This window comes from Eublepharis macularius, chromosome 16, assembly GCF_028583425.1.
Source record: "Eublepharis macularius isolate TG4126 chromosome 16, MPM_Emac_v1.0, whole genome shotgun sequence".
Classification (NCBI taxonomy): Eukaryota; Metazoa; Chordata; class Lepidosauria; order Squamata; family Eublepharidae; genus Eublepharis; species Eublepharis macularius.
In genome coordinates, this window is record NC_072805.1 from 25,191,689 (window position 1) to 25,206,734 (window position 15,046).

Genomic DNA, 15,046 nt, shown 5'->3' on the forward strand with positions numbered 1-15,046 from the left:
AATCTTTTTAGATTAAAAATTGATGGTTAGAAAGGGGCTATAACATTGGCAATACACCATCGATAGCCTTAAAGATATAAAAGATAAATGTGAACAAAGCCGGAATGAGCTCTGGTGGAGTCTAATGTTTTAAGTATACCCATGGCATGACTGAGCACAAATCAAAGTAACTAGTTGATGTTTTTTAATTGGGTCTGACAGAGTCATTAAATGCCAGCTGTTTGTTTCCTTCTTTTTTTTTTAAATAACAAGGTAGCAGCAAACAACTAAAGCCTCCAATATGAAGAAAGGGGTGTAGATTGTCTGCCCTTATTTTAAATAGAAAATAAATCGCAAAAATGATCTGATGGAAGAATGCATCTAAGGGCAAAGCTACAAGTGACGAATGACACTTAAACAGCAAGTGTGTTTCTCCCTGTTCACTTGCGCTCCACTCAATCCACTTGCCATTCAAGTGTCATTTGTCACTTGTAGCTTGGCCCTAAGACTATTGAACCAGTTACATGGTCTCCGACTAACCTACCTTATAAGGTTGTTGTAAAGATAAAATGGGGAAGGACAGCATGCATATCATGTTGAGCTGTTTAAAGGAAGGTCAGGAAAAAAATTCTACCAAATAAATAAGTTATAACTTTTGCATCTAATAGGCTTTATCATCACTATTCAGAGTTTTCCCTTCTATGTCTACGCATGCAAACACGCACTGAGGATTCACTTCACGTGTCTTATTAAATGGGTTCCTAGCCCATGAAAGCTTATGCACTGATAAATCTGTTATCTTTAAGGTGCCATGACTCCTTGTTTTCTGAGCTTCTACAGTCACCTTAGCCTACTAGAATTTCTGATCTTACTAGGAAAGATTTATGCGATCTGAAGAGAAACCAAACAGCTCAGGGTGTTGCTGAAAAGAAAGAATCCCGGTTTGGGGAGTTAATCTCATTTGGCATGGGTAGATCTCTTTTTCAAATCGAAGCCCAAATTCCTGGGAATATTTGGTATGAACATTTTATGAAAATATACCAATCTCCATCACTCCCAGCTAAACAGAAATTAAGGAACTGGTCATTTGCCATGGAAGTGAAGATGCTACCGGAATGGCCCGCTGTAACGGCAGCTGAAGCTGGAAGTCTAACAGCTTCCTTAGCTCCAGGAAAATCTCCAGGGGAAGATCTGATCCCAGCAGACCTGATAAAAACATTTTCCAGCTGGTGGTCCCCGATACTTGTGAAACTGTTGTCCCACTTGAACAACACAGGTGTTTTTCCAGCAGGATGGAAGACTAGCATAGTGGTCCCTATCTACAAAAAGGGAGATAAGTCGGACCCAAACAACTACCAGCCTATTAGTCTTTTAGACAGACTCCAAATTATACAGTAAATATCTTCTCCAAAAATTGGAGGACTGGATAAGGGACAACCACATACTACACCCCAATCAAGCAGGCTTCAGAAGAGGCCATTGCACGACCAGTCACTGTCAAACACTCCTCCAGCTGGCTTATGCAGGGATGAATGGCCCAACCAAAGCCATATACGTGGCATTCATTGATCTGGGGGATGGCTTTGGGAGAAGCTTGTGCAGACTGACATAGGTAAGGGACTGTTGCTTCTTATATGCAAGCTATATACAGATACATTCGCAAGAATCAGGGTCGGTATATCAGGTTCCCTAACTAAGGAAATCCCAACAGAAACGGGAGTAAATCAAGGGTGTGTCCTAGCCCCTCTACTCTTTAATCTATTCATAAATGATATTGTCACAAAAGTGTCAGTATTGTTGTACGCTGACGATGTGGTCCTAATTTCTCTAACTAGGACTGGATTAAAGAGACTGTCAGACCATCTGGGTGAATACTGTAAAGAGGAACATTTAACAATTAATTATACAAAAACAAAAACAATGGTATTTAGTAAGAGACCAAAAAAAATATCATTGGAATATACAAGACACCCTGATCTTACTAGGAGATGGCTCCAGCTTCATGAGACTTGAGGCTGTATATGACCAGGGCAATTATAGCAGCTTCCCTCTTCTACTGGAGGAGCATAGACTGGATGCAACTCAGCCTGAATGGACGAGGTACCAATGCTGAAGAACTTCACCCTTGCCTTGTATCCTCGGCCCATTTGAACTGGCATAGTAAACCCACATGAAGAGATTGAACAATTGCATTCACAATTTAGCATGAATCTGAAAAATTACAATTAAAATAACTGTGAAACTGATCTCTCACTTCAAACCACAAGGGTGGGATCCCATATAAATTCTGTGCACAGAAGCATAAAACTTCTGCACTTCCTCCCAATATGCCCCCTGAAGTGGGAGTTGGAAAGATGTTGCTTGAGAAATTGCCCTTGCTCCCATTTGACGCCACTTGCGGGGAGGGCGGAATAGAAGCTGAATAGAATGAATGAATAAAATAATAAACATGAAAATCATTATGACGGGTTCCTACCTGAAATATGCCCTGACTTAGATAGCCCAGGTGAACCTGATCTTGTCAGATCTCACAAGCTAAGCAGAGTTGGCCTTGGTTAGTAATTGGATGGGAGACTTCCAACAAAGACCAGAGTTGCAGAGGCAGGCAACAGCAAACCACCTCTGTTAGTCTCTTGCCATGAAAACCCCACCAGGGGTCACCATAAGTCAGCTATGACTTGAAGCCACTTTCCACTCCACCCCAAATATGTTCATTTTTGGAAAACAGTGTACCTCTACGAGAATTAGAATAATTCCAATTTAACATGGAGCACTGCATAGCCTCTCACCCCAATGTGTTGCCAGAGGATGATGTGTTCATTCCAGTGCCTTAACAACAGCAAGAACTTTGGTACTGGTATTCCTTTTCTCAGCAACCAGATGCACAAAATCCCATCTGGTCTCCCCCCCCACCCCGTCCTTTCCTGGATCATGAAGCTAACTGCCAACCTGCTCATCAGCTACAATACAGAAAATCTTATTATTACGCGCTTGGGGTGGCACACACATTTCTCCCTTTCTCAATTTATCCTTACAACAAGGTATAACAAGATGGGTAACCATGTTTGTCTGTAGCAGTAGAAATCAGCAAGAGTCCAGTACCACCTATAAGACAAACAAAATTTGGGGTAGGGTATGAGCTTTGTGAGCCACAGCTCACTTCTTCAGATACAGCTAGGTGAATGGCCCACATTCACCCAATGAGTTTTGTAGCACCTTTAAGACTAACCAATTTTACTGCAACATAAGCTTTTGAGAACCACAGCTCTCTTCGTCAGATGCTTCTGTTATATTCAAGATGATCAGTCTTCAAGGTGTTACAAAACTCACTTTCAAGAACCACAGCTCTCTTCATCAGATGCATCTGATGAAGAAAGTTGTGGTTCTCGAAAGCTTATGCTACAATAAAATTGGTTAGTCTTAAAGGTGCTACTGGACTCTTTACTACTTTGCAACTACAGACTGACACGGCAAACTCCTCTGGACCAATGAGTTTTGTGACCCTTGGGCATTAGAACTCAAGTCCAAGGTCTGGCCAGCACTAACCACTATACTGTTCTGGCTGTCTACATACATGTCGTTTCCGAAAAGAGCCCTGGACTCAATCTTTCACCACCATAACCGGAAAGAAGTGAAAAAAGAAAAAAATGCTATAAATTATGTGCTTTGCTACTTTCAAGACCTGCCCCTTCCAAAGCTCATTCTGAAAAGTTCTTCTCACCAACTAAGCACCCACTGCCTTTTCTTTCACTGCTTAATGGACACAGAAGCAACGTTAGCTCCTCCTCAAAAGTCAGGAGGCTGTCTGCTAACAGCACAGCCTCCATCCTAAAAGGAGGGCTAGCTACAGTGTCCTCAGATGGAGGAGTCAAAAATACAAAGCCGAGTAACCAAAACGGGGTTTGGCATTTCCAAGTGCAAAATAGTTCCAGGTAATAAGATACAAAGTTTAACAACCTTTCGGCATTTGTTTCTGGTTTTTCCCCAATTACAAACTAGAAACCATTCCAATGATTATTTTATACGTTTAAGTATGATTTAATGCATGGCGAATGGTGAGAAATGGAAAAACAATTATCTTCTTCGGTTGTTAAACCTGGACACACACCATTTACGTATTGTGGGATAAGTTTCCATAAACCTTGGCTGATCTTGCATGACTAAGCAGCCGACAGAGGAGCCAAAGGATGGTTGTTTGTTTCCCTTCTTTATTTCAAATTAAGCTTTAAAGCGCTGGGGGGGGGGAGATGCAAACTTGAGCTCCACAGGACACCAAAGGGGCAGAAGCGGGCAGATGAAGCCCCTCGAAAGCAAAGATGCCATTTGAAAAACTACTGGAGATCAGACATTACACCAAGAAACAAGCAGCTGACGATTCAACATAATCTCCCATTAAATAACAGCTCATTTCTACATATCCCATTGTGCCCTCCACATCTGGCAAGTGATTGGAGTTGGCAGATTTATTTCCTGCCCTGCAGTGGCTCTTCTTCTCCAGTAATGGGACTCGGCTCCTTGCTTTCATAAACCTGGTGTGATTTGCAAAGATAAGGGCATCCAAGATTTTTTGTTACCACCTAATCATGAGATGTTTCATGTCTTTCAACACAAGAGAGGATTATTACTGCCATGCTCTATACCCCCCCTTCACTTCAGCCATCGTAAATTTAAAATGGTTAAAGCAAACCTATCTGCAGCATGTCATTTATACTATAAGCCCTTGTGTTTGGAAGTGATAAAGGGGTTCAACCTGACCCTTGGCTGGTCTCTCTCTGCCAGGTCCCAGGGGTTGCATTTTAGGGAGACATGATTTTTAAGAAGTAAGCTTCATTTCAGGGCACTCAAACATTTCAGGGTGAAAAAAAAACACTCTTGCCTCCCCTTAGCTAATAGATTTAAAAAAGAGAGATTTTTAAAAAAAGGTATGTTGTTGCAGAGCACAAGAGAGGGGTACCTTTGTAATTCTTCAAAATCCACTTTATTGGGAATAACAGAAATACTGGGTCCTTGTTCTGGTTTTATGCATTTCACAAGACATTTTAGGCATTTGGGTGTTCGTATAATGCTACAAAGATGCATAAAAGTCAAATAGAATTCCATGTTCCTTTTGTCAAGGGATTTCTAATAACAAATGAAAAGAAATGTCTTGTGATATTTTAATTGAACTAGCAATCAAAGGTGCTTGCTTTCCAAAGGAAATATGCTTCGCACAGTGACATCGCTAATATCTGCACTGAGTGCCTTAATTTCTCATAATAAAAGACAAATAAAACAAAACCAGACTTTAACAGCATTGTTTTTCCTCGTAGAATAACTGCGCATTCTTCTTGGTCTGGCAACTGAAGTTGTCGAATGACCAATCAATAAAGGTCGCGGCATTCAGAATTAATCAATTATTATTCCCTTTCCCGGCAAAATCGATGACCCAAACAGCAAGAAAACCTCTACTCTTAACTGAGGCTGATTCCAATTCAGCGTATTTGTATGATATTGTGAAATGTCTATTTAATATCCAGTTTTAAGGTTCAACTGCATGTTATGTGGGAGAGCTTGGCTCAGATCCCCTGATGTACCTTTTCAGTCTTTCAAACCAGCTGTGGCAGTGGGTGCAATTGGGATGGGAGCTGACAGTACAGGAGAGGAGACATTTAACTCTTTTCCTGGCGGAACTGTCTTCCTCACCACACTTACCCTCCCAGCTCAGGTAGTAAAAGTGGCAGGGAGTGATATTGTACCTTTTCCCCCTACCCAGGGCTATCAGCAGTTAAGGCAAAATGATCTCACACAGAGAGTAATTACCAAGGAGCACATGAACAAATGGTGGCCATTTGTACCCTGTATTAAATTGGAGTAAAAAGGAAAATAAACGTACAGAAAAATAGATTCACAGCTCTATGGCCCTCCTTTAGGAGAGGGGTACAATGAATTTTGTCCTCTTCTCTCCACCCTATTTGCTTTGAACTTTCATGGCTGCATTTTATTCAGTGCTTGTATAACTGTTTATCTAGTAAGTGGATTTGTCTCTCATTGCATATAGTGCTTCTGTCCTGAGCATTCATAGCTCCTTTATTCACTGTCAGTGTAGAAAAACAGGTTGCTTACCTGCAACTCGTATTTTTGAGTGGTCATATCATGTCCGTTCATATTTATGGGTTTTGAGCCTGCACAGGGCCTCGATTTGCAAAATTCCAGAGCTACATTTTGCTTTTATTGATTTATATTCCACTTTTCTCCTCAATGAGGATTCAAAGAACATCGTTCTCCCATCCTCCATTTTCTCAGGTAGGATAGGCTGAGAGAATGCGACTGGCCCAAGGTCACCCAGCAAGCTTTCATGGTAGAAGTGCGGATTCAAACAGGGGTTCCTCAGGATCTAGTCTGAAACTCTATCCACTACACCACACTGCCTTTTAAGTGTGAAAACTCCACTCCCTTTGGAAGTGCATCTCAGGCTGCACATGCCCAAGGGCAAGGAGCTGAGCCTACCAATCAATTCTCTTTTATATTGTCGAAGGCTTTCACGGCCAGAGAATGATGGTTGTTGTGGATTTTCCGGGCTGTATAGCCGTGGTCTTGGCATTGTAGTTCCTGACGTTTCACCAGCAGCTGTGACTGGCATCTTCAGAGGTGTAGCACTAAAAGACAGAGATCTCTCAGTGTCACGAGATCTCTGTCTTTTGGTGCTACACCTCTGAAGATGATCTCTGTCTTTTGGTGCTACACCACTGAAGATGCCAGTCACAGTTGCTGGCGAAACGTCAGGAACTACAATGCCAAGACCACGGCTATACAGCCCGGAAAATCCACAACAACCACAGTTCTCTTTTGTCCACCTCCACAAGTTTCCCAACTGAGGCTCTGTGCAGATACACACAAAGACATAAGTCAGTGTTGTGTCTCAATGTTCCAGTGTCCTTTACTGTGTGGCCAGCTAGGACAAAACAGGGCCTGTATTTACATATGTCTCTCTGGAAGGACCCCAATTGACGAGAGCTAAACTACAAGGGACGAATTACACGAGGACGCTCACGTGAAGGGAGTTCCAAAGTTAACTGGGAAGCCGAGTTTTAAAAGACAGAGTGGAAGGCTCTTGTCAATTTCAGAAGGGGAGAAGGGCCCAGAAGGGGAGGTGAAACTGACAGAGCCTTCAGGAGGTGAAGAGGAAATAAACAAACCCTCTGAGGAGTGATCTTTGCTGGCTCTGTAGAGAGGGGAAATTGACAGAGACTTCCTTCCAATCTGTCTTTTAAAACTCGGCTTCCTGGATAACATTGCGACTCCTTTCACGTGAGCATCCTCGTGTAATTCGTTTCTTGTAGTTTAGCTCTAAGGAGCAGTTTTTCAAAGGCGTGTGGAGAGTTTCAGCGGGAAGGAGCTCAGAAAGGTTCTAGAGCAGGCACAAAACTCAGTGCTGATTCTCCGGGAGAGCGCTTGCATGCCTTTTTTGGAAGACGCCCAACAGTGAGAGTCAGAACAACTAACCTGTGAGATTCGGATGAAACTATCACAATTCGGGCAGGAGCTGAGCGGCAGAGAACATCTCTGAGAAGCTGAATGAGGTAAAAGTGCCCCAGATGATTGACCTGGAACACAGACTCCAGACCATCTTCAGTCAACTGCCAAGGGACCCCGAAAATACCAGCGTTGCAGATCAGAATATGGAGAGGTCTAGAAAAAATAATTGTTGAAAAAAAGTCATCCACACGACGACACCACATGGCCAAAATTAACTCATGAAATTTGTGGACTGTCTCCCAAAATCTAGCAGGCATTCTCTCACCCCCTTTAGCTAAGGACCAACCTAGATCTATTTTGGTAACTCTGGGATTACAATTTCTTCTGGTTTCCCCCCTTTCCCTAAATCTAAAAAAACAACCAAGGAACAAAAATGTATCAAACTCGTGCTGCTGAACAAAGAGCTGTAAGTCATTATTTGTCGCCATTTTCTCTGACCTCAGTTCAACCACTTCTAGAGCTGCTATTTGCTTCTTGAGAAAGATATACATATGCATCATACTTTAAGGCAAGTGACACCTCCAGGAATAAACATCCTTCCCTTGTGGCTTTAGGGATGTGAATTCCTAGTCTCTGATATCTCATATCACCCTGTTTGGCCCTAATAGCTAGCAAAAAAAACCCATTTTTTTTCATTCAGAACCATTTCTCCTATTGATTAGAAATTAGAAATCTGGCCACCCATGGGCACTCACCTTTTGCTTGTGCTTCCATGCTCAATGAATCTATGCTAGCCAGCACCAATTTGCTCAGCAGAGATTCACGTGGATTTATTCCCCGATGATTTGGGAAGGATTTTTTTTTTTAATTCAAACTGCAGTTTATGCAATTTCCCTAGAAATTTCTACTGGAAAGTCAACTGTTTCTGAATTTCAATCACCACCTGCTCTGTTGACTTCCAGTGTACAGTGCTATGTATCACCAAACATCTCACTGTACAGTAATGGAATTCTGAAAATTCTGATAGAAAGGTTTCATGCCTAAATTTCATCAGTTTATTTGGGGTTATTGTGGCCCTTGGAGAAATATCTTGCAAAAGCTGCACATGAAAATACTGTCATAAAAGGTTCCAAACATTAATGTGACTTTGATATCTTCTGCAAAATGGGCATTCAAGTCTGTTTGTAAGAGAAAAACAGAATCAAATAGGCCAACAGAAACCAACCCCACATCACAAAAGTTTCCATGGGTTTGTTTTACAGGCATTATATATTTCTCAACAGTACGCTGGCCTGGTGGAGCAGTTAACAGCCTGAGCTGTGATGTGAATAATTACATCCTCGACTGTAATCTCCCGCCAATTCATTTATGTGGCTGTTCTTTCTTTTAGATTGAGGGCACTTCACAGGGTGCTATAACATATGTTGATAGGGTTGCCAGCCCCACACCAGGAAATGACTTGAGTTTTTGGGGGGTGGGGTGTGTGTCAAGTTTTGGGGGACTGGAATATCACCTCAGAGTGGATGATCAATTGATGTGAGACCAAATTGGCCCATTGTGAAGCATGAAAACAAACCCAGGCCTTGTGCCTTATTTCCGTAAATGATGTCATTGCGCCGCCCCAGGAGCGTGTCCATGCTTTGTGCAAGTGAGGACATCAAAAAGGTAAGTGCCAGATCCCCTCTCCCACCAGGAGGGTAAGGGGAGCTGGCAACCCTGGTCAGACAGCTCTTCTAATCTACACAAGGCCACACAACTGTGTTGTTCCATTGTTTTAGGCCCCTCTCAAAAGCTGTTCTGTTCTAGACCTCTAAACTCCCTTTGAGGCCTGACTAGTTATAAGGCTGGGCTAGCTCTGTTTCTGTGTGCGAAGCTATCTTGAATAACTTTCTTGGTCATATACAGCGACGGTTCTCTTATAGTTCTAGCTATGTAGAGGTGCCAGCCCCCACTTACCTTCAAAGTGTGGGACTGAGGGTCAATATGCAGGTGGGCAATCTGGATTCAGACTCCTTGTGTACACACGGAGCATGCAATGACATCACTTCCAGTTGGAAAAACAGAAACTATGGAGCATTTTTGCTATGTTTGGGGTTGATTTGGCCCCACTGAAACCCCATAGCTTCCAGTTCTCAACCCGAAATGCATCATCGGGGCCTCCAGAGAGCTCATGTGCCATTTCGCTGCATGGTTCAGTGGTTCCCACCAGCCTGCCTCCCCCTCTGTCCCCTCTGCCAGCCAGGTGAGCGGGGCTGGGGGGAGCAAAGGTGGGGCAACCAGGGGACTGGCAACCCTTCCCTACTAGCATGGCATTGCTCTAAATGGAAACTTGACAATATTTGTTTCTCTTAGCCTAAATTTGGCACCAATGGGATAAGCTCTATGTAGTGGAAATACTGACAGGAGAGACAATTAAACTTCCATATTGTCTAAACAACCAACCTAACAAGGAATTAAACGGATCAGAAAGTGCAGCCATGTGTGTAAATCAGTCACTTATGCCATTTCATGATCCATTTGTGAACACATCAGGCAAACCTATGAACTGTCAGTGGCCTAACGAACTGGACAACTGCAATTGCAAGTACTTTCAAGGGACGTAATTACGGCACGTTTGCAAATGGAAGAATAATATTGTACCACAAACTCAGCTCATGTCTTTGGAGGGTAGGCATACCTTTTACATTTAGATGCATTTTATTTTCTGGGGCCTTCAGCTTCACATTTTTAGTTATTACACTATAGTATCACAAAGCTCCTTCTAAATTTATCCAAAACCACTGAACATTTCAAAGCACTTTTCAAATGCTTAGTCTATTCTGATGCAAGAATTTGGCACAGATGAATAAGCAACAAGAAATCCATCTGACTTTTTAAAAATAAAGGTCTGATACAATGTACCTAAGTCCCTTTCAGCTCTGTTATATTTCCCAAGACCCACAGAATATTCCTTCAATAATATTGTTCCACATACCATCCTTATTTATTTATTTACAACATTTTTACCCTGCCTTTCTGCCCTCACAGGATGACCAAGGCAGCTAACAAATTTAAAACATACAAATTAAAATATCATTATAAAAGCCATTAAAACCAACATATATGTGTGTCATTAAAACAATTTAAAATAAATGCAAAAGATAAAAACATTGGGGAAGGAGGAGGGATCTTTGAGGGCATGCCAAGCGAAACAAAAAGTTTTCATTTGCTGGCAAAAGATAGCAACAGAAGGGGACAGGCAAATCTTCCTGGGGAGAGAATTTTTGGTGCCACTACTAAGAAGGCCCTGTCCCAGGATGCCACCCACCTAATTGCAGAAGGTACCCAAAACAGGGCATCCAAAGATGATCACAGGGGTCAGGTATATTCATAATGGAGTTGGTGGTCCTTCAAGTATATTGGTTCCAAACCATATAGCACTTTAAATGTCAGCACCAGCACCTTGAATTGTGCCATGAGCCAGTGTAGATGAACCACAACTGGAGTCATAATTTCCCTGAGACCCACTCCAGTATTCTGCACTGAAGCCAGTTTGGTGTAGTGATTAAGAGCATGAGACTCTAATCTGGAGAACCAGGTTTGATTCCCCACTCCTCCGCTCGAAGCCAGCTGGGTGACCTTGGGTCAGTCACAGCTCGCTCAGCCCCACCCACCTCACAGGGTGATTGTTGTGGGGATAATAATGACACTGACTTTGTAAACTGCTCTGAGTTTGGTGTTAGGTTGTCTTGAAGAGTGGTATAAACCTCAAATGTTGTTGCTGTTGTTGTTATTTCTAAACACTTTTTAAGGGGAACTCCACACAGGGTGCATTGCAGTAATCTAATATGATGAGTGCTTGAGGAACTGCAAATTTATTTTTATGGAAGGACTTCACAAAGCATTTTCTGGGATAAAAGTTGAACCTTAAACTCGCCATAACACCTACACGGGATGGTATTACCTTTTCGGTGGGGGGATTGGATTTCTTAATATTTCTTAGATTATTTTGTTTGTTTTTAAATTTCATTTATTTCATCTTATTAACATTTTTAGCTGAAGAGTCTTTTGGGACCTACTCTGATGTCTAGTCAAGTGGGCAGAATTACTTGCAGACATTCTGACCATGGTGTGACATTAGACAGGCAGGCAGACTGTGCCCGGCTTCCAGCAGGGGGAGGCAATGACTCAATGGAAGCATTTAAAGTAAGGTATTACGGTTGTCGAAGGCTGCCAGACTCCTCCGAAGACCTTTATTAGCTTTATGGATTTCTATCTATAGGAATCCATAAATCTTCCTGCTGGACTCAGTGCCAGCCAGCTTTGCAGAGCGAAACTCCCTCAAGACAGGTTTCTGAGTGCTTAAGGTACCAGTTGTTCAAATCAGCAGCCCTACACAACAACCCCTTTATGACAGTCCAAAACATAGGGGTGTTCAGTCTTCTGCAAATCATGGTGTTGCATCCCATGGCCCCTGGTTTCATACCTGATCAGAAGCCTTTACTTTTATTTGCATCTCTAAAGAGAACAGCAGTTTTCTACAGGCATCCTAACAGCTTTGCTTCCAAATCTAGGATTCTCATGCTTTAGAAACCGTTAATGCTGAAACACAACTTCAGAGTGAAAAGTTAAGCTTATAAACTCCAGGGTTAAGGCAAAGATCACTTTAGGTCCCTTCTGCAAACAGTGGCAATCACACACATTTGCCAAAAGATCGGTCTCCTGGTTTTTTTTTTTCACGTTTGCTGTATAGCGCTTTTAATAAAAGTATTTTTGTTTAAAATTCCAAGCCATTATATCGATTGCTATTGCCCTTTGTAATATTCTTCATGGTTTTATTATTTTAAATTAAAATTTTAATTAAAATACTGTATACACATACCCTTTAAAATTCTCTCATTAACCATTAAGCTATAAAACTGCAAAATGCTTACTACTTTATTTGCAGCAAAAGATTTTTTAACTGTACATATTAAATCATAAATATTTTACATGCTTATCTACCCAATATGCCCCTCATGGCTGGTTAAGCCTTTTTTTTGCAAAAGCAGTGGAGCCTTTCGTTGGGCAGAAATGGAATGTCTCTTTAAAGAGTGGTTTAAACCAGGTTGCATCCATGTTCCATGAAACATTTGAAAAAATAAGTGGAATGATTTTGTGCAGTATTTACCGAGGTCTCGGACATTTGACTCTGTAGTGCTGGGGCCATAAAAATGGTGCAATCCTACATGTATGTAGTTGGAAGAAAGTCCTGTATTCAATAGGACTCATTCTCAGGCAAGTGGGTATAGGATTGCAGACTGAACTAAAGAACTTATATGGGGGGGGGCCTCTAGTATTAATAACATATAACATTAGGTTTATATAATGTTCAATTTATATGCCTTCTTTCAGGACAACTTAATACCTATTCAGACCGGTTTACAAAGGATGTTATTATTATCCTTATGACAATCACCCTGCGAGGTGGGTGGGACTGAGAGAGCTTTTAGAAGTTGTTCTAAAAGTCACCCAGCTGGCTTCAAGCGGAGGAGTGGGGAATCAAATCCAGTTCTCCAGATTAGAGTCCCGTGCTTTTAACCACTACACCAAACTGGCTATTCAGTTACTACCTTACTGGAGGAGTTTCCTTCCATTACCTTTCTCAGAGTCAGAGTAAAGGCTAAAACATTTCTTCCCCTTTAACACTAAGAGTCTCTCTACATGAGACACCTCGGCGTGTGTTCATCAAGTGTAGAGAGATGCAATGTTAGCTTGGAAGCATAGTTTTAAAAGACAGAGCCAGCAGAGATCGCTCCTCAGAGAGTTTGTTAATTTCATCTTTGCCTCAGGGAAGTCTCTGGGCCAAGCTACAAGTGACGAATGACACTTGAACGGCAAGTGTATTTCTCCCTGTTCACTTGCACTCCACTCAATCCACTTGCCGTTCAAGTGTCATTCGTCACTTGTAGCTTGGCCCTCAGTCAATTTCACCTCTCCAGTCTAAAACTGAATGGGATGGCAAACAGATGGCAGCAGTAAGTGGAAATGGGTTGGAGCTGCCAAAGCCAGGATTGGTTTTGTTTCCGGCATTTTACAGCCCTTTTACACAGCTTCAGCATATAGCAAAACCTTTGCCCTGCCACTAACTCTGTCTTTTTAAACTACCCTTCCTTGCTAACATTGCATCTCACAACACATGTTCTTCATGGGCCAGATGTTTTATGTAGAGAGACACTAAGAGAGAAGCCACTGCTGTGATGTGATGTCATAGACTGGGATGTCGTTGGATGCTGCTGTTTTCTCCAGCAATACTGATTTCTGGAGATCAGTGATAATCAGAGAACTCTCTTTAAAGAGAGAGAAGTACAAGAGCCTGAAATATACTCTCAGTATTTTCCATGATTAGGACAGCAGAAATTTTACATCTGCACTGGACCTGAGGAAACGGCAGTTGTTTAGAATTAAGGGAAAACGGTACTAGGGACTGACAAATCCCTGCCCCAGAAGCCAATGCAAAAGTAAGGCACAATAGAGACCACTTGTGAAAATGTGAGAACTAATTTTGTAAGTCTCAGAGGCAGTCAACCTTTGATCTTATTAAACTGAACACACGGACCTCTGCACTCACTGCTGCACAAATAGGCATTTGTTTGTATATTAAAACTGCCCTGGTTATTTTTTTAATATGCTTCTTTGTGCATTGTTGAATGAGAAATTGTTTCTGTCTGAGTATCAATTATAGGATCCTAAGGTCAAAAGATAAATTTCAACATTTCCATGGTTAACCCCTTTTTCCTAAATTGCGTAGTGTGGACCTGTCACTATCAAAGAGCTTAACAGATTTCTATATATACTTGATTAGAAAACATCACTGTACAGTATTTATGGATGGCTACAATGGTGAGCAAGATAATAATCTTCTATGGAAGTTCTAAGGGTAATGGTGAAAAAGTCACTGCTGGGAATGTATTTAAATGGCATATTCAGGTTTTCCAGATGTTAGGAGGTGTGAGTTTCTCCGTCAGCTGGGGGCGCCGCGTCCGTCGGGTCCGTTGTGGCGGGGGTGCGGTCAGCGCAGCCGGCGGGTCCGGGGGGGGGGTTGCCCCGCTGCTACCTAGGCCGGGCAGGCGGCCTGTCTGCTGGCTCCAGGGTTCTCAGCTTCCCTTTTGATTGGCCTCAGATGGCCCCAGGGCTGTTAAACCGTGTCTGGCAACAGGTAAGCACAGCCTCTGGGCCCAGGGATGGTCCTTCCCTCAGGACAGCCTCCCTGTTTCTCCTCCCTGGCCAGGGAGCCTCTGACCCCTTTTATCCCCTCCCTCGCTAGGGGCAGCCCCGCCCCGCTCCCCAATTGCCAGCGCCCCAGGTGAGGCTCATTATCTGTCCCAATGCCGGCAGCAACACCTGCCTCCAGCCTTTCCGGGGTGGGAAGCCTGGTGCTCCTTCCTCCCGCCTCCCAGCTGCCATTGGGCGCCCTTCCCCCATCTCCCTGGTGGGCGGGCGGGCCGGCCTATCGCCTGCCGACGCCGGGGCCGGTTCCCACCCCCTCGCTGCCTCGCGGCCCCGGGCGAGGCTCGGCCTCGCAAGCGCGGGCCTCGCGGCTGCGCCGCCTTGCCTCTGCCGTCGTCGCCGCCACCGCATTGGGGCCGTCTGC

At 43.0% G+C, this 15,046-nt stretch overlaps 1 protein-coding gene across 1 annotated transcript in view; it reads right to left on the reverse strand.

The window, feature by feature from the left end:
- Positions 1-15,046, reverse strand: part of WWOX (WW domain containing oxidoreductase) — a 748,321-nt gene that overhangs the window by 543,344 nt on the left and 189,931 nt on the right. Inside the window, exon 7 of the mRNA XM_055000490.1 lies at positions 7,462-7,647. Within this exon, the coding sequence (XP_054856465.1) occupies positions 7,462-7,647 (186 nt within the window). The remainder of the gene's footprint in view (positions 1-7,461; positions 7,648-15,046) is intronic.